This window comes from Apostichopus japonicus, chromosome 17, assembly GCF_037975245.1.
Source record: "Apostichopus japonicus isolate 1M-3 chromosome 17, ASM3797524v1, whole genome shotgun sequence".
Taxonomy (NCBI): Eukaryota; Metazoa; Echinodermata; class Holothuroidea; order Aspidochirotida; family Stichopodidae; genus Apostichopus; species Apostichopus japonicus.
In genome coordinates this window covers 3,914,829-3,938,327 of record NC_092577.1, presented here as the reverse complement: position 1 = coordinate 3,938,327, position 23,499 = coordinate 3,914,829, and the positions used below count along the sequence as shown (strand labels likewise).

General features: G+C 37.2%; 2 protein-coding genes across 2 annotated transcripts; one reads left to right on the top strand and one right to left on the bottom strand.

The window, feature by feature from the left end:
* Positions 1-233: 233 nt before the first annotated feature.
* LOC139984956 (uncharacterized) lies at positions 234-15,821 on the top strand. Its single transcript, XM_071999114.1, has 11 exons — positions 234-934; positions 1,494-1,678; positions 2,594-2,832; positions 4,000-4,110; positions 5,844-5,891; positions 6,853-6,975; positions 8,496-8,648; positions 9,105-9,215; positions 9,715-9,804; positions 10,459-10,527; positions 11,804-15,821. Exons 1-11 carry the CDS (start codon positions 813-815, stop codon positions 13,121-13,123), a joined length of 2,571 nt encoding a protein of 856 aa, XP_071855215.1. The 5' UTR covers positions 234-812; the 3' UTR covers positions 13,124-15,821.
* A 123-nt stretch (positions 15,822-15,944) lies between these two features.
* Positions 15,945-22,586, bottom strand: LOC139984957 (uncharacterized). Its single transcript, XM_071999115.1, has 4 exons — positions 21,778-22,586; positions 20,802-20,970; positions 19,340-19,627; positions 15,945-19,058 (listed from the first exon to the last, which is right to left on the bottom strand). Exons 1-4 carry the CDS (start codon positions 22,040-22,042, stop codon positions 18,299-18,301), a joined length of 1,482 nt encoding a protein of 493 aa, XP_071855216.1. The 5' UTR covers positions 22,043-22,586; the 3' UTR covers positions 15,945-18,298.
* Positions 22,587-23,499: the final 913 nt, after the last annotated feature.

Here is a 23,499-nt window from a genome sequence, read left to right as displayed (position 1 = left end):
GTCCTTACTCCTTATTTACGAACCCGGATAACTCTTTTGAGATGGGAAACCAACTTTTGGGGAAATTCACTCGAGGGCCCCTAGTGTGATCGCGGTGCCTGATTCTTAGTCGTTTAATGTACAGATTTATGTTCAAAGCCAGTGACCCTTAATGAGCAAGATATAAATTACGAAACGAGAGAATATGTGTATGTATGTATGTATGTATATGTGATCTTCCCGCATATGGTTGGCCACAGTGGACAAAATTCGGGAATTTATGCCGACATATATTCGAATTAATGCTGACATATATTAGATTTTATGCAGACATTAATTCTGAGCCAATCAGGAGGCAGTTTTATATGTCTACATAAAATCGATTTTATGCCCTCATAAAATCGGTTTGATGCTAACATTATATTCGATTTAATGTCAGCATATATTCGATTTAATGCTGACATATATTCGATTAATGTCAGCATATATTCGATTTACTGCTGACATATATTCGATTTAATGCTGACATATATTAGATATAATGCGGACATATATTCGACCAATGAGAGAGCAGGAATATATGTCTGCATATATTCACTTCCGACAACAATTTACCCACATCCGACAATAATTTACCTTCATTCGGACAACAATTCTTCAATAGCCAATCGCTGCTCTTGTAACATACTCTTGACTAAAACGCGGGATAATCCTACTACTATAGCCTACGGTTCCTATAGTTTGAGGTACTGTATCGTACCATGCCAGCGGGTGTATAATACAGTAAATAGTGTAGTATCGTCAAAGATAAGTTGAGTGGTTTCAAAATCATCATGGAAGAATTACTACCAGAGATTCTTCGTACGCAAAATTCGATTAACCAAACATTAGATGAAGCAAGTTCCAGTGGCACAGGACCAGCAAGAGCGCGTTTCGTGTCAAGTTTTGTACAGAGGTAGGTCCATCTTAGCCGCCGCCTAACGTAAGAGATAGGCTGTACCCAAAAGTTAGGCCCTAACATGGCCCAGTCCAGGCCTATCCAGATAGTCGTACTAGAACAGGATTATAGGGTAACCTTGACCTAACTTAAAGCCTGTTCTATGCTATCCGATTAAAGATTCTAAATTTTATTGTACTCGACAAGTTCAAACTCGACCATGTATTAATTATGCTAATTTATTAAGGATGCACGGTCATAAAACAGGAGTTCTCTACTATGATGACTCGGTATGACACAGGTGGTGAATCTTCCTCTTTCAATCTGTGTAAATATTAATGTAAACGTAAAGAGTAGACCCAGACGTGTGTCTGTCTTTTATGGGCTACCACATTATGCCAAAATATTGTTGCTGTGAGTTGGGCATCCCTTTATATAGTAAGTAATTGTAAAGGGTTTTCAATGCAAACATGAATTTATTAGTAATTTAAGAAAATATGTGTATGTAATATTAATGTCCCCATGCTTCCATATGTTTGAGTTGTACGATATGAAATTATCTCTTTCAATTGGTCAGATTCAAATCAGGACGAACAAGTCAGTCACCACCAGTAACTGGGAAACGGCACAGGGTGAAGAAGGTCACAAGAGGCAGGCCGACAAAAGGATATGTTTTGAAGTTGGTGGCTCTGAAAGAACCAAATCAACAGAAGAGGCCAGGCTCATGGAAAGCTTTGAAAGCTTTAAGGCGGATTGGTCTAGGTACAAAGTGTTATGTTACTGAAAAGTATTTTGCTAACACAGTTAATGAATCTCAGTGTTGATCTAGTATTTACAGTCATACAGTATATGAATAGCACTAATAACATGCCTGTGAGTATCTGAATTTCAAGGGTCTAAAACTCTTGCAACACCACCATGTATGGTAACTCATGAATGGTAATATTAATACTGTACAGTATAAATACCAGTTAAACATCAAAGCTTATTGAATTCAATAATCCATTAATGGATGGTAGTGCAATGAATGAGTCATATTGTGTACAACTGCTCTGGTTGTTTTCAAGGAGTCAAAGGTACAAAATAATGTTAGTAGGTCATGTGTGAAAACTTAGTAATACAATATCAGCAAGAAACTTAACATTGCAAGATGTCATTCTTAGTATACATGTGGATGTACCCATAATATGAAATATGCAAGGAGACCAAATGTTTCATTCAAAGTCAATAGAAGTTGCAATATGAAAAAGGTTGTGTACATGACATCTGGAGGAAATGATGTGATCTGTTATCAGGACATGTGGATGCTTTTATACTGTTATATAATTCATGGAAGTACACTAACAGAACTGCATTCTAGGGGTCAAACTAAGTTTTCCTTAGCCGTTAGCCAACCTAGCTCCTATCTCATGGGATCCAGGGGCCAAAGTGGAAAACGAGGAGCCCAAAAAAATAATAAGTAGCCGAAATTGTCACTTTTATTTTCCTATAAGCCATCTGATTGGATAATATCCAACCCCAATTCAACTTAAGGTAAACATAACATCTGACACCGAAATTGAGTTTGTTTATTGACCTCACAAATAGTGTTGAGGTAATTCTCAAACTTCAATGTTATTTTGCAACCTGTTGCCTAGTTTTACAGTGCATCCTGGTTTTGCATCTTCTTTCATTCAGGAAATCTCACAGAGGATTGCATCGTCCCAGCTGATCTTTCTGCAGCTCAGTTTACCAATTTTATTTGGGGAAAATTTCCAGCCTTAAAGGAAACACCATTCAGACTTGCTCATAGCGGAGCTGATGGGAAGCTGTTAGGTTTGCCTGAGAAAACTACACCAGCCTCCCTAAAAGTCAACAGGGCGCGAAGGTGTATTTACATAGTTCCTTGTGAACCAATCCCACCATCTGCCAGTCTGGTAAGTCACACAGTGAAATCACTGTAATATATTGCCCACTGAATCATTGAAAATGAATTACATAATAAACCTACTACCACCAACATGCATTCTGTTGTCCAATGAGATTAGATGGATATGGAATTACATTATTATGAATCTTTTTTATTTTTGAAAGAAAAACAAAACAATTGTCGGTATTCCATATCAGCACCTGCCTATATTCCTCATATTCGTCCTATACAGGGTATCAGTAGCGGTAAAATTTACCTTAAACTGCCGATACTCCCCAACCAATATTACTAGGCCTATATTTCATACAAAGAATATGTTATTTTATTTTGTCTGACCATTTAAGTACCATTACTTTACCTCATGTATATAATGACCAAGGGTGAACTTAGGTCGGCTGAACCAAGAGCCACTTCCAGTTCGAAAGTGTCTGCTGGTTCCCTGGTTTTTCGGTGGATCCAGGAGCCACCTTAGGTTTACCAGGAGACAGAAGTCAGGACAAAGATGAACACAATGAACAAAGTTTTAGCTTCAGTCTACCCATTGGCGTGTGTTACTTTCAGTAAATGGCATGTGTTACTTTGGTAAAAAAGTGGTGCCTGGTAGTGTTCTTTTGGGTCTAACAGGTGCTGTTTGGCAGGTAATAGGCGCCAATCGGCCCTGTAAATTTCACCGTTGGAAATGACACTTCATGCTAATACCAGATCATAACCACAATGTTTCTTGTCTGTCGGGAGTGTGCCCTTCACTCAACTACTGTTTGTTTATACTTGACCTGTATAATAAATGACTTACTGTACTGATCTCTTACATAGTGCACAATAGCCAAGGGTTTTGTGTACAGTGCACATATGTCTTGTTTCTAAAATATCGCTATTTGGCCAATTTTGAAAACGGAAACATCAGATATTGGTAACGTCGGTTCCTGGTGATATCGGTACAACACCGGCTGTTTTTCTCTTGAAAAAGTTATGCATTCAAATTCTCAAAGTTTCCCCATCTATGAGATCACAGAGTAGTTATGCAAAACACATTTTGCAAAGGGCATTTACAGGTAATGTCATGGTTTACCCCTTTCAAGAACCCAGAATGACCCTGGAAGTTGCAAAGTTCTGTCAAACTGTAGAACACACAGAAACTTCAGATCGTTGTCTTTGAATTTTCTATTCAATGCAGAGGCCTGTCTGTAGCACATGCCACAGGACACTGGATTTATCCAGCCCCAACTGCTTGCCCTGCCAACAAGACAGAGAATTTGCATCTACTTCTGCCAAAGACCAGCAAAAGGTATGTTCTGTGTAGCTTAAATAAATAGCAAAAGTGGGTTATTGTGGTGCACATGACAGTGTAGTAAATGTAATGTATTTCTGATGGCTTTGATCAAGAAATAAAGAAACGCACAGCTATATGTCAGTGGACACAGTCAAATGAAATCAATCTTGTATGCAGTTAAAGGAGAAAACATTGCTTGAGATTGCTTGCTTACAGTGTAATGTATGTGCAATTGTCTTTACGTAATGATACTATGCATCACTTTGTTTCTGCTTTCGTTTGTGGTATTAATAGAATGCCTTGTGAGTAAAAACTAAGAAGACAAAAACCCTATGAGAGCATACAGTAGTTCTCAAACCTCCAGACAAATCTGCAATCTGTTTTGTGTGAATTAAGCCTATTGCAGTATGCCTTGATAAAATGTTACTCTCTGCAAGGTTACTGCAAGAATGTCCGTTGAGATTGCTGTTGTATATACTCATGGAGCAATTGCTTGATAGCAGTTTCCCCACTCATTTTGCCATTTTGCAGTCATACTGAGTGTTGATTATGTCAAGCCAGGGCTGTTTCAGTTTGGTAATGGTAACATTTTTATCTTTGTCAAAATATACCGATGTTTAACTCTTTAGCAGAGCTGTATGTTAGTCGGCAGGCAAGTATCTTCCAGAATTCACTTTCCCATATTACTTTTTACTTGTAAAACGGTATCCCAAGAAGGGAAATAGGTATGGATTTTATACTTGAATAAAAGATTCTTTTCGTGTTTGAAGGAGGTCAAATGTCGTTTGAAATCAAATTGTGGAAACCTGGTAAACAGGTTATCTCAAGAACAAAATCTGATACTTGGCATGTGGGTGCTCAGTAATTTAGTGGAAAAACTTGTTTTTGATGGAAACCACAAGTCATTTGAGATGTCACCAGATCTCAAATTGTAAAAACCTGGTGAACATGATATCTCATAAGGGAAACTTTGATGATTCATACTGTGAGGCATGGTTCAAAACAATGTTAGTCAGTGCCCATGGGTCTTAAACATTCTGCAATACACCTTAATATAAAGACAGTAGCTTTACCATGAAACTGTCAATTTGAAACTACAGTATGGTACTGAAAAAAGACAGGTCTCGATTTTAATAAAATCTGGTGGTTGTCCGTCCATCAGACAGTCTTTCTTGGTTGTCCAAAAGATATTTAAGTTCTCCAAGAAATTTAAAAGTGAAGAATTTTTAAACTGCTCTGCCAAAGGCAGAAAACCTTTATGAATAAAGATAGGCCATGTTCACAACTTTTTTACATATTAAGTTTCGGTTAGAAAACAGAAAACAAGCTAAGTGGAAAAAATTCTTTCCATCAAAGCTGGTCATCCAACGGACGACCAGCCTGATTACTTTTAGTTGTCCTTCAATAATTTTGGTTGTCTCGGACTACTGGACGACTGTTAAAATCGACCCCTGGAAAATATGTCCAATCTGCAAGAAATCACTAAGCCTTTGGCTTTCTGGTTAGAACTTTCAGAACGGTCACTTGTCCTAGGGGACTTGGCAAGTGTTAAAGGACAGCCCTGTTTAGAAGTAAGACCTTTGTGTTAAGTTTTGAAGTGTTCACATGTAGCATTCCATTTGAGATTATTCATATGTGCTTGTTCCTGTGTGCTACACTGAGAAACTTGACTTCCAAACAATCTGGTATACCATGTATGGAATACTGGACTTACTAATGGAATCAATTCAAATTCATGTCTTTTGCAGGACGCGTCAGTGCAACTCCAGCAAAACATAAAGCACAAGTTGGATGAGGTAAGATCCTTTACTTGATTATTGTATTTTTCTCATTGGAGTCTATCACATTGCATGGTTTAACTAGGGAAGTACTAAAACATTTATAAGGAGATGCAAGCGCTTCCTTTGAAGTTAAATTTGAACTGTAAAGGTCAGGGAGTAACCTGTTGTTTGTCTCGTTCTTGAGAACTATAAGACTTTACAACGGATATGAAAGTTAATACAAATGGGGTTTGTCGTCTTCTATATGTAGACTACCACTGGTGAATGTATTAACTGCCATGACATTGCCAGTCTATTGAGAAATAAGAATACATAGTTTCTTTAGACACCTAGTGACAGGTATTAAAGTAGTTGGGTTTTATGTCAAGATATGAATGAATTTATGTCTGGTAATTTCAGGAAACTTATGCAAACTTTCCCTTAATTATGTAACAAAATTGAGACTACTTCCTCTTTAGCTCATTTGTAAGCAGTCCCTTGTTAACGGAGGACCTTCATATGTATGATTCATTTCAGTGAGCAGTTATTTCAATTGTTATGAAACATGTCATTAAAGTGTATGCGCCACCAATATACACATGAACGCATTGTTTAGATACGTAAGCCACTTGTTGAAGTGAATTACATCTAGGCAATTGGAATGGATTTAAAACTACCGAATAAATGAAAGAAGCCCATGTAAGTCTCAGCAACAGCTTATCATATTTAATCTCCCTGGAAGTGGGTCTTGAAACATAAATACAGTACAAACTTTCTGGCCTTGTAAAAGAGACACTGCAGAACACTAAATGGTGTCCCACTTTAAAAAAAATTAAATATAACTCAATCTCCCCACTTGTAACTACATTTCCATTCCATAGAAGATCATATAGGATACCTTTTACATAGTTTCCATGCCTAATGAAGTTGGACATAAATTTTATACATGTACACAAATGTTAGTTTGCTTGCATTTTCATTTATTTAAATATATTAGATCAGACATAACCGGATTGAAGCAATTCAATCTTTGCCAGAGCCAGAGGAAGGATTTAAAGTGAAATGCAGAACTCAAAGTGGGTGCTTTCAACGAAAGTTTTCTTGTGATAATGCTCTTTCAGTAAGTATACTTGGTCGTGTCATAACTGAACTGTGATCAGTGTATTTAGGCCCTTCCATAAACAAATGTCAGCCTACTGTAGCATACTTTTACATTCTGCTGTGAAATGTGTACACAATATATAATTTGAAGTAGCAAGTAACATGTAAAACTTTGTCATAAGTGTGACACCAATAAATTTGATAATGTACCAGAAAAATTGTAAATAACTGTATTAGTACGATATATGTGACATGCACACAACTTAACATGTAGGATTAAACTTGAAGGTGCATACAGCTAAGATGCCAGCAGTCTAGTATGTTTGCATCTATTTTCAGTGACTTACACCCTTACATACAGTATAGATCTACTGTAAAAAAATGAAAACTTTATAGTGTGGTGTTATATTGTGTAGATAACACCAGTTGAGAATCCCAGTTCAAACTATTTAAAAATATGAGCAGTAAAACATAGTTCACCCAGTTTAACCCAGCAAAACTTAGTTGACCCAGTTGAACCCAGTAAAACATAGTTGACCCAGTAAACAAAGTTGAACCAGTTGGACCCAGTAAAACATAGTTGAACCAGTTGGACCCAGTAAAACATAGTTGAACCAGTTGGACGCAGTAAAACATAGTTGAACCAGTTGGACCCAGTAAAACATAGTTGAACCAGTTGGGAACCCCAGTAAAACATAGTTGAACCAGTTGGACCCAGTAAAACATAGTTGAACCAGTTGGGAACCCCAGTTCACCCATTTCAACCTAGTTCAAATTTGGGCCAATTTCCATATAGAAAATTCCAGTTGAACCGAGTTCAAAAGTTCAACTGGAATTTCCACCAGGGTTACTAGTGTAATGTGTAGCTAAATACCCTGAAACAGCATCCCTACTTTTCGTTACTTGAGTGGCATTTGAGAATTAGTTTAGATTATGCTGTATTGTTGTCTTGGAGGTTTTCTCAATGTAATGATGACATGAGGCAGTTCTCCAGAGTTTGAAGACCCAAACAAGTACTCTCATGGACTCATTTGATAAAAGCTTACGAAAATTCATAAAATCAATGAGGTAATTTTACCAGAAAACAGGCAATAGCAAGAAAAAAAAAGATAGCAAAAACCCAATTTTGTAGGTTATTTGACCTGTGACTGTTTACCTATGACATCAATTATGCCCACACAGGTTGTCATGGTTAGGCACCTACCCACCAAGTTTGAACTTGAAAGGATGTATCGTTGAGAAGGAGTTTGCGACAGACATGTTTGCTTACATGCACATACTCACTTACTTAGATATTTACTCACATACATCTTGAATGCACATCCTTGTTGTCTGGTGAATTACAATATCTCATCCCCCTATACATTATACATAAGGAGGTAAGGTATTGCCTTAAATTACATTTTACACAATAATTATGAAACTTACAATGGCTCTTGTATGTTTTGATATTTAATAACATGCTGGTTGAATGAGGTGTGCTGTACTACTAATAACAGTCCTTATTAAAGAAGTTTAAACTTTACTTCATCATTTCAGGTTTTGGTGACTTGGATTGGTTCCCTTGAAGGTGCAACGGAGCAGTTTACGTTCAATGCTGTAGGGCAAAGGTCAATTTCATCCACTGAATCTCATTATAAAACCTTGCAGGATGTAGGAATTACATCAGCATGTGTTGTTAATGTTGCATGGGTAAGTTAACAGGTGTCAATATTAGGAAGTAAAAATTGCAGTAACTTGATGAGATGCAGTTTCCATTTCTTAATATTATTATGATTTTTCCTAATCATTTATCTTAAAGTTATCATTTATTACATTGTGACCAGAATAACAGACAAATATTCTTTCTTCTTAGTGATTACATATAGCCACAAGGTCTTTAACTAAAATAATAAAAGGTGGTGGTAGTCACTGATGAAACCATTTCAGTCATTGAAGTATTCAGAGTCAAAAGAACTGCAAAATTCAGAGATACATTTAAAGGAGTCTGGCCATCTTGCAGTTAACCCATCAGTGATTATTTGCTGCAAATGAAAGCAGCATTCAGTCCACATCAATTTTGATCAATCGGCTCATAATGGACATAAGGTACTTGTAGTCTTTACTTTCACATTTTAATAATCCAATGTTTGTATTCCTGCCCTCTAGATACAGCCAGACCAAGCACTAGAAGAACCATGCTCTTCGGGTTCATTCAATGGTGAAAGAGAGAGAAGAAATGCATCTGGTACTCCTTCAGTGCTCTTCAATTTAAACAGGGTAATTGATCCTTTAGCAGGGGTTGCTTTTTCATTTTTTTGTATAGCAGGTAAAATAAGCTAGATAGGTGGAAATAGCATTGGCACCAAAGGTGTCAACAGAGGGCTAGAAAGCTTATAAAATAGAGCTGTATATATTCTGCCCTATGCATGTTTGAGTGATCACTGCATCCTAGTACACATGCAAGAGATTGATGCTGAAGGTTAAGTTGAGTTGCTTTGACAATCATAGAATGTTGGCATGGATCGTTCTACGTTGAACAAGAACATTTAATGCTAGGTACTTCTCACCTGCATATTGGGCGGTTTAAATGGGTGACATTGGGGACATTTTGTTTTTGAAATTGGAGATATTTGGAGTGCCTTCCTGATGCACAAAGCTGGTAACAAATATGCAATAGGGGGGGGGGGAATTAACTGATTACCAGCTTTAATGGATCCCTGCCTTTGTACTGTTGGCATAGGTGTAAATTTGTTTGTGGCTTTCTCTTTATATGTAGAACAATGACAGTGACGATGATGATGACTTCGAAGATACTCTGCATGTTATGCCATATTTGGATGAGTGTAGTAGTGAGGATATTCCAGAGGTTAGTTTGTTTCACATATTCAAAATACTCCTCAAAGGATTGATTTTCCAGTCTCCTTGGATAGCTGGGAGTAAATGTAGCAGCAAATTAGTGACTGTTTTCAGTTATTGACTTAACAATATTTGCTGCTGTTGCCCTCAAAAGCCCTTTCTTGCTATGTATGTGCCTAGCTCATTGTTTCATATATGGTAATTCCAGCATTGCGAGTAAAACTTAGCTGTTATCATGCTCCCTGATAAACAGGATCATAAGTATAATCACACTTCCCTTCTGCATTTTCAGTTGATTCATAGACATTAGCCATTTACACATATCGGTGTAAAAACTAGGCTTGGGGGACTTGCCAATTGCAACATGTAGTCAAGTAACAGCTCTGAGGGTTTTGGCTTTAAATGGAGTTGTTTCTTGGCATGTTTGTTGTTACCACTTACCTACTGTGAGTTTGTTAGGGATTATTATCCTGGGAGGAGGAAAGAGCAATCTCGATATGCGTGTGATGAGTGTAGTAATGAGGTCACATTTGTTGCCTGCTACCTCAGTGTTACATATATTCATGCTTGGTAAACAATGCTTGCTTCGCAAAACGAGGGGAGTATCAATAATGCCTCATATTTATATTCTCATATATATATAAATATTTTTCCTCATTTTTAGTTATCTGACTTTGACATTGCCGTCATTGGTGAAACTTCACCTGCAAAGAGCAGTACAGCAAGTAATCAGGTTGGTTCCTCTTGTTACCTTTTTTGTTTGGAACTTGAATTGATAGTTTGCACAGGTGATTGTTGTAGTCAGATTCCTCCTGCTATTGCACAGACATATTTAGTTTTGATTATGCACAGTAAAGCATTGGCTGCTGTCTGAGGCCTTTCCATTTTTTGTGAATATCAGAACCTATGCAGTCCTGGTGACAGATAGGAAGCATGGATACTTCTCATACTTGGTATGTGGATGTTTCACAAGAGTAGAATAATCCTGTTGTTTTTGGTAGATGTCAAAGGTTATATGGGTCACCAGATGTCAAGTGCAGAAAACATTGAAACCACAATATCTTTAAGAAGGATGTATGGATGCTTTTTAAACTTGGTATGTGGATGTGTCTTGTTAAGTACATGTTAGCTGTTGTGTGTTGGTATATGTCAAAGGTCATCTTGGGTCACCAGAGGTCAAACTGGAAATCTTGTAAACATGCTATCTCAACATAAGAGGCATATAGATCTCCTCATGCATGGTATGTGGATGTGTTAAATCAAATCTCTGAAGCCTATTGCTTTGGTTGAGATCAAAGTTCACCTAGAGTTACCATAGGGCAAATGCTAAACCTATTAAAATGGTATCCCAAGGTAGGAAACATGGATAACTCTCCTAGATTGTTTGTCAATGTCATTTATTGTGTGCAAGAACACTTGTTTTTGATGGATGTCAAAGCTCATCTGTTGTCACCAGAGTTCAAACTCTGAAAACTAAACATATCTCCAGGTAGGAAGAATGGATACTACATCATATTGAGTACATGCAAGACCCCTTTTGTGTTGGTGGTCTGTACTGCTACAGTAAAATGACCTGCATTGTGTTATCGATCATCATAATAGTGGTTCTGGACATTCATAAGAGCCATTTCTGATCAAAATACAGTCTAAGTCTTGTGTTATGCAGTCTTCAAGACCTCAGTGCATATTTTGCATTCTGTTTTTTCTTTGTAAGTATATTAAAATGGAAAAGAATTCTTTCACTGATTTTTTGCTGAGGTCATGAGTAGTATCTGTATATTATTCAGGGTGCTACAATATAACCAACTGCCTTAGTCAACTTACCTGGGATTTCATTGATACCTGGGGTTTAGTTTATCTTAAGAACATTGATAAATTTAAGCTTTTCAAGATGTAATGTTGCCAGGCATGCAAAAATTGTGAAAAATTGTCCAGTTTTACATTTTAAGTTCCTACTTCATGGTGAGTTGAAATATAATTGCTTATATTTCTTTTTTGGTCTTTTACAGGAACATTCTCTTTATGGTAGCAGTACTGAAGGTCAAGGATCAAGTTTTTCTTCTTCACAACGCTCACTACCACCAGTGCTGCCACAGTCAGTACTTTCTTCATCCATGCGACCTCAGCCGTTTTCAAGGTCACCGTCACCACAGATGGGAGAGTTACTGCATCCGCCTTCAGGGCAACCGCAGTTAGATCTTACATTGCCACAAAGGTCACTTTCATCACCTCTGCAAGTGTCAGTACATCCTCCACCTACCCTACAGACACAACCGCCACAGTCACCAAGATCACCATCACCCCCACCTCCCATGGATGATGTGAGGGAAGTAAAAATACATCGACTGCAAGTACTGGAGGATATGATAGTTGCCTTCCAGTCTGAAGGAATAATTCACCAACAGCTGACATTCAGCTTTGTGGGCGAGTCTGCTGTTAACCAGTCAGGGGTGTCTCGGGATGCATATAGCTCCTTCTGGGATGCTTTTTATGACAGGCGTACTTCTGGGAGTAACACAGTTGTGCCTTGTATCACGGTTCAGTATTGTAGGGAAGAATGGCTGGCAGTGGGTCACATTTTAGTGAAAGGATATAAAGACCACAAGATCTTTCCAATAAGACTTAACATTACTTTTTTAACAGCAATGCTGCTTGGAGAAGAAATGGTTACAGACGACATGCTACTCTCAAGTTTGTATAGCTATTCGCCTGAGGACGTGAAGGATATGCTTGTTAGGGCAAGAGATAATCCTCTTGATGATGATGACCAAACTGACTTGATTGAATTTCTTGCAGACAGTGGGTGGAATTCAGCCATTCCCAACAGTGGCAACCACGCTCACTTTGATAAATGCTTGCTCCAAATAGCACACAAGATATTAATTCAAACTTCGAAGTATCCTCTTGTGTGCATGGCTGATGTGACTAGAAGGTACCTGCGACCCGACTTCACCGATGTGAGTTCAATCCAGTCACTGGTAAAGGAAATAGCTCCTACCAATAGAAAAGTGCTTAAACTCCTCAAAGCAAATGTAAATTCTGCAAGAGAGCAAAAAGTGTTTCAACTTCTAAAAATGTATGTTCGAGGTCTTGAAAGGGACATGCTCTCAAGGTTTCTTAAGTTCTGCACTGGCTCCTCTGTCATGTCCGTAGCTTCAATAGAAGTTACGTTCAATAGTATTGCTGGACTGCAAAGAAGGCCAGTTGCCAGGACTTGTGGTCCTGTCCTGGAATTGTCAGTCATGTATGCAGACATCACAGACCTGCGATATGAATTCAATTCTATTTTGAGTGGAGGGCATGAGGGCTATTTGTTTTCTATTTCATGAGTGCCATGTAACTTTTTTTTGTGCCATGTAAGTTTTTAAGCAAGCTCTACTAACACTTTTTTTTTAAGCAAGCTCTACTAACACTAACACAAGTTTTTAAGCAAGCTCTACTAACACTAACCACCTATGGGGAGGGGGGAGGGGTAGGGGGTGTAAACTCACTTCAGATTTGTGTTAGTAGTCAGTCTTATTCAAGGAACAACAAGTAACAAGACTTCAGTTTTTTTCTATGGTCTTGTCTGAGTAAGACAGACAGACATAAATGGATAACAACATAAAGATAAGTGTACACTTGATGGCAATGTTAGCATGCCCTATTGGACGATAGTTCTTGCCACAATGAGTGTAATAGATATTCCCTCCAACTCTTTCATGCCATCCTCAGTTGCCAGCATAAAGCAATGTACATTGCCTATATATTTCTACATATCATTTTACAAACTTTTTGACTGCTTTCAAATGTATTTATGTTTTAACTAACTTTACACTGCCAAGGCTGTCTTCATTTTTTCTTCTTTTTTTGTTGTTAAATGTATTACTTGTGTGCTACTTTTTGCTACATTGGAAGATGATTAGCTACTCTATATAACTAGATCATAAATGTGTTTTTTTCTATGGTCTTGTCTGAGTAAGACCCCTTCATCAGACAGACATAAATGAATAACAACATTGTTAAGATAAGTGTACACTTGATGGCAATGTTAGCATGCCCTATTGGACGATAGTTCTTGCCACAATGAGTGTAATAGATATTCCCTCCAACTCTTTCATGCCGTCCTCAGTTGCCAGCATAAAGCAATGTTCATTGCCTATATATTTCTACATATCATTTTACAAACTTTTTGACTGCTTTCAAATGTATTTATGTTTTAACTAACTTTACACTGCCAAGGCTGTCTTCATTTTTTCTTCTTTTTTTGTTGTTAAATGTATTACTTGTGTGCTACTTTTTGCTACATTGGAAGATGATTAGCTACTCTATATAACTAGATCATATATGTGTTTTTTTCTATGGTCTTGTCTGAGTAAGACCCCTTCATTAGACAGACATAAATGAATAACAACTTTGTTAAGATAAGTGTACACTTGATGGCAATGTTAGCATGCCCTATTTTACGATAGTTCTTGCCACAATGAGTGTAATAGATATTCCCTCCAACTCTTTCATGCCATCCTCAGTTGCCAGCATAAAGCAATGTACATTGCCTATATATTTCTACATATCATTTTACAAACTTTTTGACTGCTTTCAAATGTATTTATGTTTTAACTAACTTTACACTGCCAAGGCTGTCTTCATTTTTTCTTCTTTTTTTGTTGTTAAATGTATTACTTGTGTGCTACTTTTTGCTACATTGGAAGATGATTAGCTACTCTATATAACTAGATCATAAATGTGTTTTTTTCTATGGTCTTGTCTGAGTAAGACCCCTTCATCAGACAGACATAAATGAATAACAACATTGTTAAGATAAGTGTACACTTGATGGCAATGTTAGCATGCCCTATTGGACGATAGTTCTTGCCACAATGAGTGTAATAGATATTCCCTCCAACTCTTTCATGCCGTCCTCAGTTGCCAGCATAAAGCAATGTACATTGCCTATATATTTCTACATATCATTTTACAAACTTTTTGACTGTTTTCAAATGTATTTATGTTTTAACTAACTTTACACTGCCAAGGCTGTCTTCATTTTTTCTTCTTTTTTTGTTGTTAAATGTATTACTTGTGTGCTACTTTTTGCTACATTGGAAGATGATTAGCTACTCTATATAACTAGATCATATATGTGTTTTTTTTCTATGGTCTTGTCTGAGTAAGACCCCTTCATTAGACAGACATAAATGAATAACAACATAAAGATAAGTGTACACTTGATGGCAATGTTAGCATGCCCTATTGGACGATAGTTCTTGCCACAATGAGTGTAATAGATATTCCCTCCAACTCTTTCATGCCGTCCTCAGTTGCCAGCATAAAGCAATGTACATTGCCTATATATTTCTACATATCATTTTACAAACTTTTTGACTGTTTTCAAATGTATTTATGTTTTAACTAACTTTACACTGCCAAGGCTGTCTTCATTTTTTCTTCTTTTTTTGTTGTTAAATGTATTACTTGTGTGCTACTTTTTGCTACATTGGAAGATGATTAGCTACTCTATATAACTAGATCATATATGTGTTTTTTTTCTATGGTCTTGTCTGAGTGAGACCCCTTCATTAGACAGACATAAATGAATAACAACATAAAGATAAGTGTACACTTGATGGCAATGTTAGCATGCCCTATTGGACGATAGTTCTTGCCACAATGAGTGTAATAGATATTCCCTCCAACTCTTTCATGCCGTCCTCAGTTGCCAGCATAAAGCAATGTACATTGCCTATATATTTCTACATATCATTTTACAAACTTTTTGACTGTTTTCAAATTTACTTATGTTACTATAAATGTTTCATTAAACTAACTTTATACTGCCAAGGCTGTCTTCATTATTTCTTTTTTTTTTTGTTAAATGTATTACTTGTGTGCTACCTTTTGGAAGAGGATTAGCTATTGTACTAGATTTGTTAAGCAGTGCTACCAAGTAATCATTCATTAGAAATGGGCAGAGCTTGTTTGCAATATTAATGTCCTTACTGTAACTGGAATAGAGGTCACATGATATTGAAGCAGGGTTCCCACACTTTCCCCTACTGCATGGGAACCAAGTTGAAGGCTCTCACAGTACTACCAGTTTTTCCCAAAGATTACTGTCAGTGACACATCACAAGACTAAAGATACATAAATTATTCAAACATAAGCAGATGTAAGTTTTCAAGAGCTGATGTTTAATAACCAAATGTAATGACAACTCGACAGACTGAAAACTACTCAAACACAACATTTGTCTTAATAAAATTAAATATACACATGTTCAGCTCAAAGTACTTGTCTGATATTAGTTTAACTCTCATCGAGACCAAACCTCTCTAATGTCTATAATCTTTTTTCTGAGGGATACATAATATCATTTAATGTTTGTCACATGGCTTAAATATTTCACTGAGCCTCCCTTAACATTTGAATTAAGTAATTAAGAAAAACAGTTGTCCAACTGGTCCCACTTGTTCTATCCTTTAGGGTCACAGGTCTCCCTTACAACCCCCCCCCCCCCCCCATTCTGACACCATAAATTTGACAAAACCCCTCAAACATGCACAGATAATGAGGGTGCATAGCAAATGACATTTCACATTACTGATTGGCTGATGCAATTTCTTCAAATATATTACTGCAGCATCAATATACCTCTTTGTTCAGATTACACAATGATTTTGTTCAACATAAAGCTGAGCAAACATACATAATTTGTGAAGTGTACAGTTTGCATATGATTACACTGTCTCATATCATTGTTACAACTTTTTGAGAGGGGTTTCAGTTGTGACACTACCAGTTCCATCCACTGACTAGGATGAAATGTCGAAATAAGAATTTCTACATTGCTGGGCTTCTACATTGCCATCAGGTTTACATGAACGTTATTACTCAATGCAGAAAGGTTCAAATTACTGGCAGCAGCCACTGAATGTAGTTGTGAATATGCTGCTATATACAGATTAATTAAGTTGAGGTTGAGCCTTGGCCAGTCATATTGTAACTGTTGCAGTGGTCTCATGAATGTTCCTGAATACTAATTACTAACTAGCAGTACCAACTATCCATAGGTTTCTCTAGACTCCTGTACTGCTATCAATCTGACATGCACAAAAGTACCAGTACAAAGCCTTGCATAAGAGTAAAAGTACACAGCCATCAGTATGATAACAGAAAAATGTACTAGAGCACAAGGTTTATAGTGTAGAAACAAAGTTCCAAAGTAACTGTTCTGGAGAACAATGATCTTCTGAACATAAATGGAAGTGCAGGAAACATGTTGGAAATGAATATTACAGTATATATTACAAAACTCTAAAAATATTACACTTTGATTCCTTGCCAAAGGCAAAAAGGATCTATGTGATGTGCATGTGAACACAATATCTCTGGAATGGCAGGGTCTCCTACTTAGCATTCCGTATGTAAGTGTAAACAAAGAAACTTCACGATGAAGTCATGTCAATTTGAAACCACCATAAACTTAAAGAATATTTCCTATAGGCTATGAATCACTAAACTTTCTAGTTTTCAAAACGGAGTGGCTAAAATTAACTGGCACAATAGGTGAATGCATATGCTACAATGTATTTTCTATGCTATGAAAACCTCTTTTCTGCCGCAACTTTGTGTGTGAGTTAAAAGCAATGATAATGACTTGAGTTTTGAAGCAAAACCACTACTAGCAAAGATGGCTGGATATAATGTACAAAGCAAAATTTGCCAGGAGCTTTGGTGTTGAATACTGTATGTGGCACTTTGCAAGCTTCACCAGTGGTACAAGGGAAGTTAGGAATAGTTAAGTTGTTCCTACAAAAGAGTGTATAAGACTAAAAATTATTTACAAAGCCCAACAAAGTGTTTTAGGATGTGCATACTCCCAATGAAACTTGTTAGCAGGAAGATAATCTAGTGCAAAAGCATAAAAAAGGTTTTTCAAATTCTGTTGAAGGGACAAAATCTTGTATTTACCAACAAAATAAAGTATTGCACCTTTCTTTTCAAACAGTGGTTATTGTTTCTGTAGGGCTTTCAGAATTACTGGAGTTTGCATTGACCTAGGCTATCGTACATTCCTGTGCTAAGGTATGAAATATTGAAGTTTATTCACTCAATAGAAAATTGCACAATAATTTGAAATATCACTATTTTACTACTACTCAGATTACTGGTTTTGTTTTTACAAAGGCCACTACACCTTTTGCCAAAATGTGATCACTGTCTTATATTTATAGTGACCTGACTTTGCAGACCCTCTCCACACAAAATGCTATGCAAGAAAGGGGTCATTTTGCAAGGTAATGTAAACATATTCATTTCAATAGTAGTACAAGAAAGTAGTAATAGTAGTACAAGAAGGACATCACACAATATCAGCAATCCACTATTTCATGTAAAGTGAATAAATAAATTAAGCAACTGAATTAGCTATGAAGATGGGAATTAGACAAATGAGCTTCATTTTTAACCTTTTTAATATATATTCTTGCAATATTGTACTATAGGTACATTATTAAGCTAACAGTCAATGAAATTCACTTATAACATGTAAAGCTTGCAGATACATGTCAACAGCAAAATTCTCAGACGTTTCCATAGGGTTGACATGTTGCCTGAGTTGTTCTAATTGTGTGTCTGTTATTGGTGCTACAGTAGTTGGTACATCCACATAAGTGAGCGATGCATCATCTTCTTCATCACTATGCCTTGATGCTGTATCTATGGATGTGTCTTGATGGGTTGCATTCTCCCACATATCCACAACTGCTGTTGATAAAGATCCCTGAACCTCTAGCGATCTCATAACAAACATTTGCAGAGGTGATGAAGAGTGCTCTGTTCGCATTTTATGGTGGTTCCATTGAAGAACAAACTTTTTCAATGCATGATTAATAGACGGTAAATAAACATAATGAAGGGCAAATAATTGTTCTTCGCTGTTAGGGTTAAGGAGTCTGTCTTCTTCAAGCTTTGTGAAAAGGTCATAATATACATTGATGCAACCATTCCACATTTCCAACCAGTTTCTTTCAACACGCTGATTGTGCACGCTCCTCCCTCTAATGGCACTGCCACGCCCTGTACCATGGTATTCCTCCATAAATTGGCAAACAGCTGTATTTTCACCTCCGTTGTCACACCTTATACGTGATGGTGTCCCATACTGTTTTGTGGCTTCTTTAAACAGCTCAAACACAGTTGAAGCTCTGTTGTCAGTGCTTGCCTTCATGAAGGTTATTAGTCTTGAGAACCCATCAACACCAGCATGCACAACAATCCGCCATCTGCAAATAAAATATGGCAACATCTTGCATCATTCACTCTGTAATATTTTTTTATATATCGGCTAACACTAATCAAGACGATACATAGTAATTATGTTTTCATTATTTGACCTTTATTGACAACAACATAACCTTTCACATGCAAAAGCCTAGATGTGAGTTTACCACAAAAAAAATGTAATGTGTAAGTCAATGTTATGTTCAGTAACGTGTGCTGCACATGCAGTACACTTCCCTCAAGTGACTATTAAAAGTAAATGTTTAATGGTTACTGTACAAACCTTATTAATTTATGGTTGCCATCCAAATGCCAAAGTGAGTTTGGGCAATGAACTTTGTAAGCCCTTCGTTTCAACACACGTCTAGAACGGCATGCAACGCCAGCAGGATCTACTCTGCGGACAGACTCTCTCACTCTTTCTCTTTGTACTTTAATTCCTTCATTGTGGAGGAGAGTGACAACAGTATTGGCACCAATTCTGTGGTTCCCAGCAAGGAGTCTCTGCACAGTTTCATCCAAGCTTTCAGTGCTCATGTCACTGTAATCTTCTGTGTCAAGATTGAATTCTCTGAAAGGATAATATGATGCATTACTATCTTGATTGCTTATCATCATGTAATGGCATTCTATAATTATTTGCAGCATGGTAATGCATGACAAACACAATTTGGACATGCAGTTTACAACAGAGTAAATTTCTTGCCTTGTCCAGGCTTTTCAAGGTTCTACTAAGAAGTCTACCAGACTCTTCCTTACGACAATTTAAGGCATATATCTGAACACAGCATACCTACCCTAATTGTTGGCACGCTGCCGATCAAACCTATTGAGAGTCTAAAGGGAGGATCACAAATATTGTAGTAAGGAACTTTCATTTACGATACAGAAAGATCTTTCCACACTCTTTCCCAATTTCCATGCCAATATTCCAGGATTTTAATGTGTGGAAAATGGATAACCTCAACTCCCTGTTTCTGTGTCTCGCATGTACACTGTGAACGACAAATGCATGCAAGTAATGTACGGTTTTGTGGATACTATCAACATAACACACTTGTATGCACAATAATTCTTGGAAGGTCATCTTTGCTTCAGTGTCTAGAGAGGCATTGAAATTCATAACAAATAATGGCTCATTAGTAAAACATGAACACTGGAGTGTCAACCATCATGCACATATAACATAGTACGCTCACATTTTATGCCCCCACCCACTCCACTGCTGTAAATAAATGTCTGTCAAGTGCCACATTACTGTATAAAATCAAGTCTGCATACCTACAGTATATACAGTATGATGCAATGAGCTTGATGATGAAAAGTGAAGTCAAAAAATATTTGACCCCTGGAACCTTACAATTAAAAGCAGTGATTCTTGAACTTTGTAAGAGCCAGGGCCAAATAGAGCTGTAGGGCTGAGGTTAAAGGCCACTGGCTATTCATAAGGCCATCAAAGGAGTCACATGCCAAGCAGTCTAGACATCAATTTGGAGCTAGTTAAGGGGAGTAAAGTGGATGGGAAGGAATCAGTGGCTCCCAAAAATATAATTAAAATACAAGTCAACGATTTTTGTTGTTTATCCCAAGTCTGTTATGATTTTTCCCTACTTTTTTTTTGTTTTCTTTAAATGTAAATTCAGTTCCGGGCCACACTGAGAGGGCCACGGTTGACAATCACTGGTTAGAGCATGATCTGACAAAATCAGACAAAACCAACTGAAGTACGTACAATACAGACTTACTTGAAACGCCTTGATACTGTTCTTGATGAAACATGTAGTATTTCAGCAATTTTTTTTTGGGAAAACCGGCACGCTATTAAGAACTCCAGTTGAGCACGTGTTATGTTAAACTTTGGAGAGCCTCTCTGCCTGCTGGAGACACGAGTACTGGCAAAACTTTCGGTTACATCTGTAGTTGACAGCCAGAAGATGCAAAAGAAAAGATACCAGAATATAGTTAGTTAAACAGCATTGCAACCACCTCACGGTGCGATGACATACTGTAGGAAGAATTCAAAGGTTTCATTATAGAAAGGTACTTCATGTACCCTTCGAAAAAAACTGAAATTATATTTTCTCCTGTTTGTAATAAAACAACATATTATACGCACAGACTGCAGTACAGCATCTTTACCTCTCCAGCATTGGTCTGTTTTTCAAATATGACCCTTTCTCATGATATACATGTTGGCTGGCCCATGCATACTGTGACTTATATAAAATGTCCACTTTGTGGTATTCTTACTCTGTACTGTACAAATTGTCCTTTTATTGTTATTTTTTTAAGCCTTATGCCGTATGTCCGTACTGCACAGAAATAGCTAGGGGACGCGTAAGCACGAAAATAGGGGAAGCAGGAAAATATGGGAATGCAACTAGGCCTACAGCAATTAATATAATGATATGCGCTGATCGACTACAGGAAGGTATCCTAATATAGGGTAGGGTTGTAGTTAATAAAACTAATAAATGCCTCTGGCTACATGACTATGATGCACTGTATGCTATAGGCCTAGGCTTGGTCTACTGACTAGGTTTTGTATTTGTATATTTATTTCTTTCATCACAATTTACAGTGTGACGGGAAGTCTCCTATAAAGCCTGTAAGGCTTAACAAAGTAGGTTAGAGCCTAACCAATACCTTGATTGAATTCAATATTGCAAAAGGTGTTTTGATACTTCCATTCAAGTCACTCTGGGGGGGAAAAATGCCTACCTGCGTTTGATTCTTCAACTTCAGCTTGTCGAGACACAAGTTCAACCAATCGGTTTAGTGAACTCAGCAGGGAGTCGTATGCGCTCGCACTAACGATGTCTCCTGTCCGAGAGTGGAGCAAATCTCGTTTAAGGGCAGAAAGTCTCTCCAAAACGTCACCAAGAACCTGTTGATTGTCGAGTTGGGTGGTAACTACTCGTACACAATCGTTAACCTCCCTTCGAAAATCCCGAAGGAATTGATCTCGGTCGTCCAAACGGGTCATAATAAGGGTAAAGGCAAACAAGCTTACAACAGGCTCAGGCTTACACGCTTTGCCATGGATATAGTCAAACAATGCTCGGGGCTAACCCTATACTATAGTCTATCCTATGGACCCTGAGTAACTGGTGACGATTGGTATTTAAAAACCAGCGCCGTGATTCATTTCTAACAAACGCAGCGATTGGCTGTTGAAGAATTGTTGTCGGATGTGGGTAATTTGTTGTCGGATGTGGCCGGAATTGTAGTCGGAAGTGAATATATGCAGACATATTTTCCTACTCTCTCATTGGTCAAATATATGTCAGCATTAAATGGAATATATGTCAGCATTAAATGGAATATATGCTGACATTAAATCGAATATATGTCAGCATTAAATCGAATATATGCCAGCATAAAACCGATTTTATGAGGGCATATAATCGATTTTATGTAGACATATAAAACTGCCTCCTGATTGGCTCAGAATTAATGTCTGCATAAAATCTAATTTATGTCAGCATTTAATCGAATATATGTCGGCATAAATTCCCGAATTTTGTCCACTGTGGCCAACCATACCCGCAAGCAGGAACTCGCGAAAGAAGCCATGGAGGCTTATAGACTCGCAAGCTGACCGAAGCCAATCTCTCGGCACACATTCATTTAACGTCCATGTCAGGAAATTGTTATTGTAGAGACATTGTAGAGACAATATTTTAGAGACATTCACATGATGACGAATATGTCCCGAGTGACACAAACACACACGTAAAGGCTGTTACACAAACATGAACGGGTAAGTAATTTATTGCTTATTAAGAATAACAAAGAAAATCATTACCTGGAAAGTGATTTTAATAAATATTTATACAGATGTATTGGTAAGGTATTGCGCGACACACTTGTCTGACCTTTGAAACAAACTCACAAATCTTCATATGTGCTATTATTTTAATATACATGTCATCGGTAAAAATATATTTTGACTGAATAATATATATATATATAATAAAAATATTTCTTGTATGAAATGAAAGCTAGCATGTAAACAATATTATGATTCATCCGTCTGCTACCGTGTTTGTCAAAAAAAGAAGAAGACAATATTCGAATGATTAGATTGGTGTTTATAAACAATCACAGATTTCCTTCTCGGTTGGTTTAGGTGATCCATATATTTCATCCCAATAGACAACAAAATGTAAAGCATAAGGTCATTATGATAAACAAAACAACTGGTACTGAAACAACAATGTAAGTTTTTGCCTTCGCAATGTAGAAATCATTTATCCACAGGAAAATAGGACTCTTACAAACAGACGTTTTGTACAGGATTTTCAAATGCCGGGTGTAGGTGGAGGATGGGGTTTCTAACAACGGCGGAGACTAATAAAGGATTTTATAAGGGGATGCTGCTATAAACGCAATAAAGAAATTATCTTCATACTTTGGTTTGAGGCTGAAATGGGGTTTTAC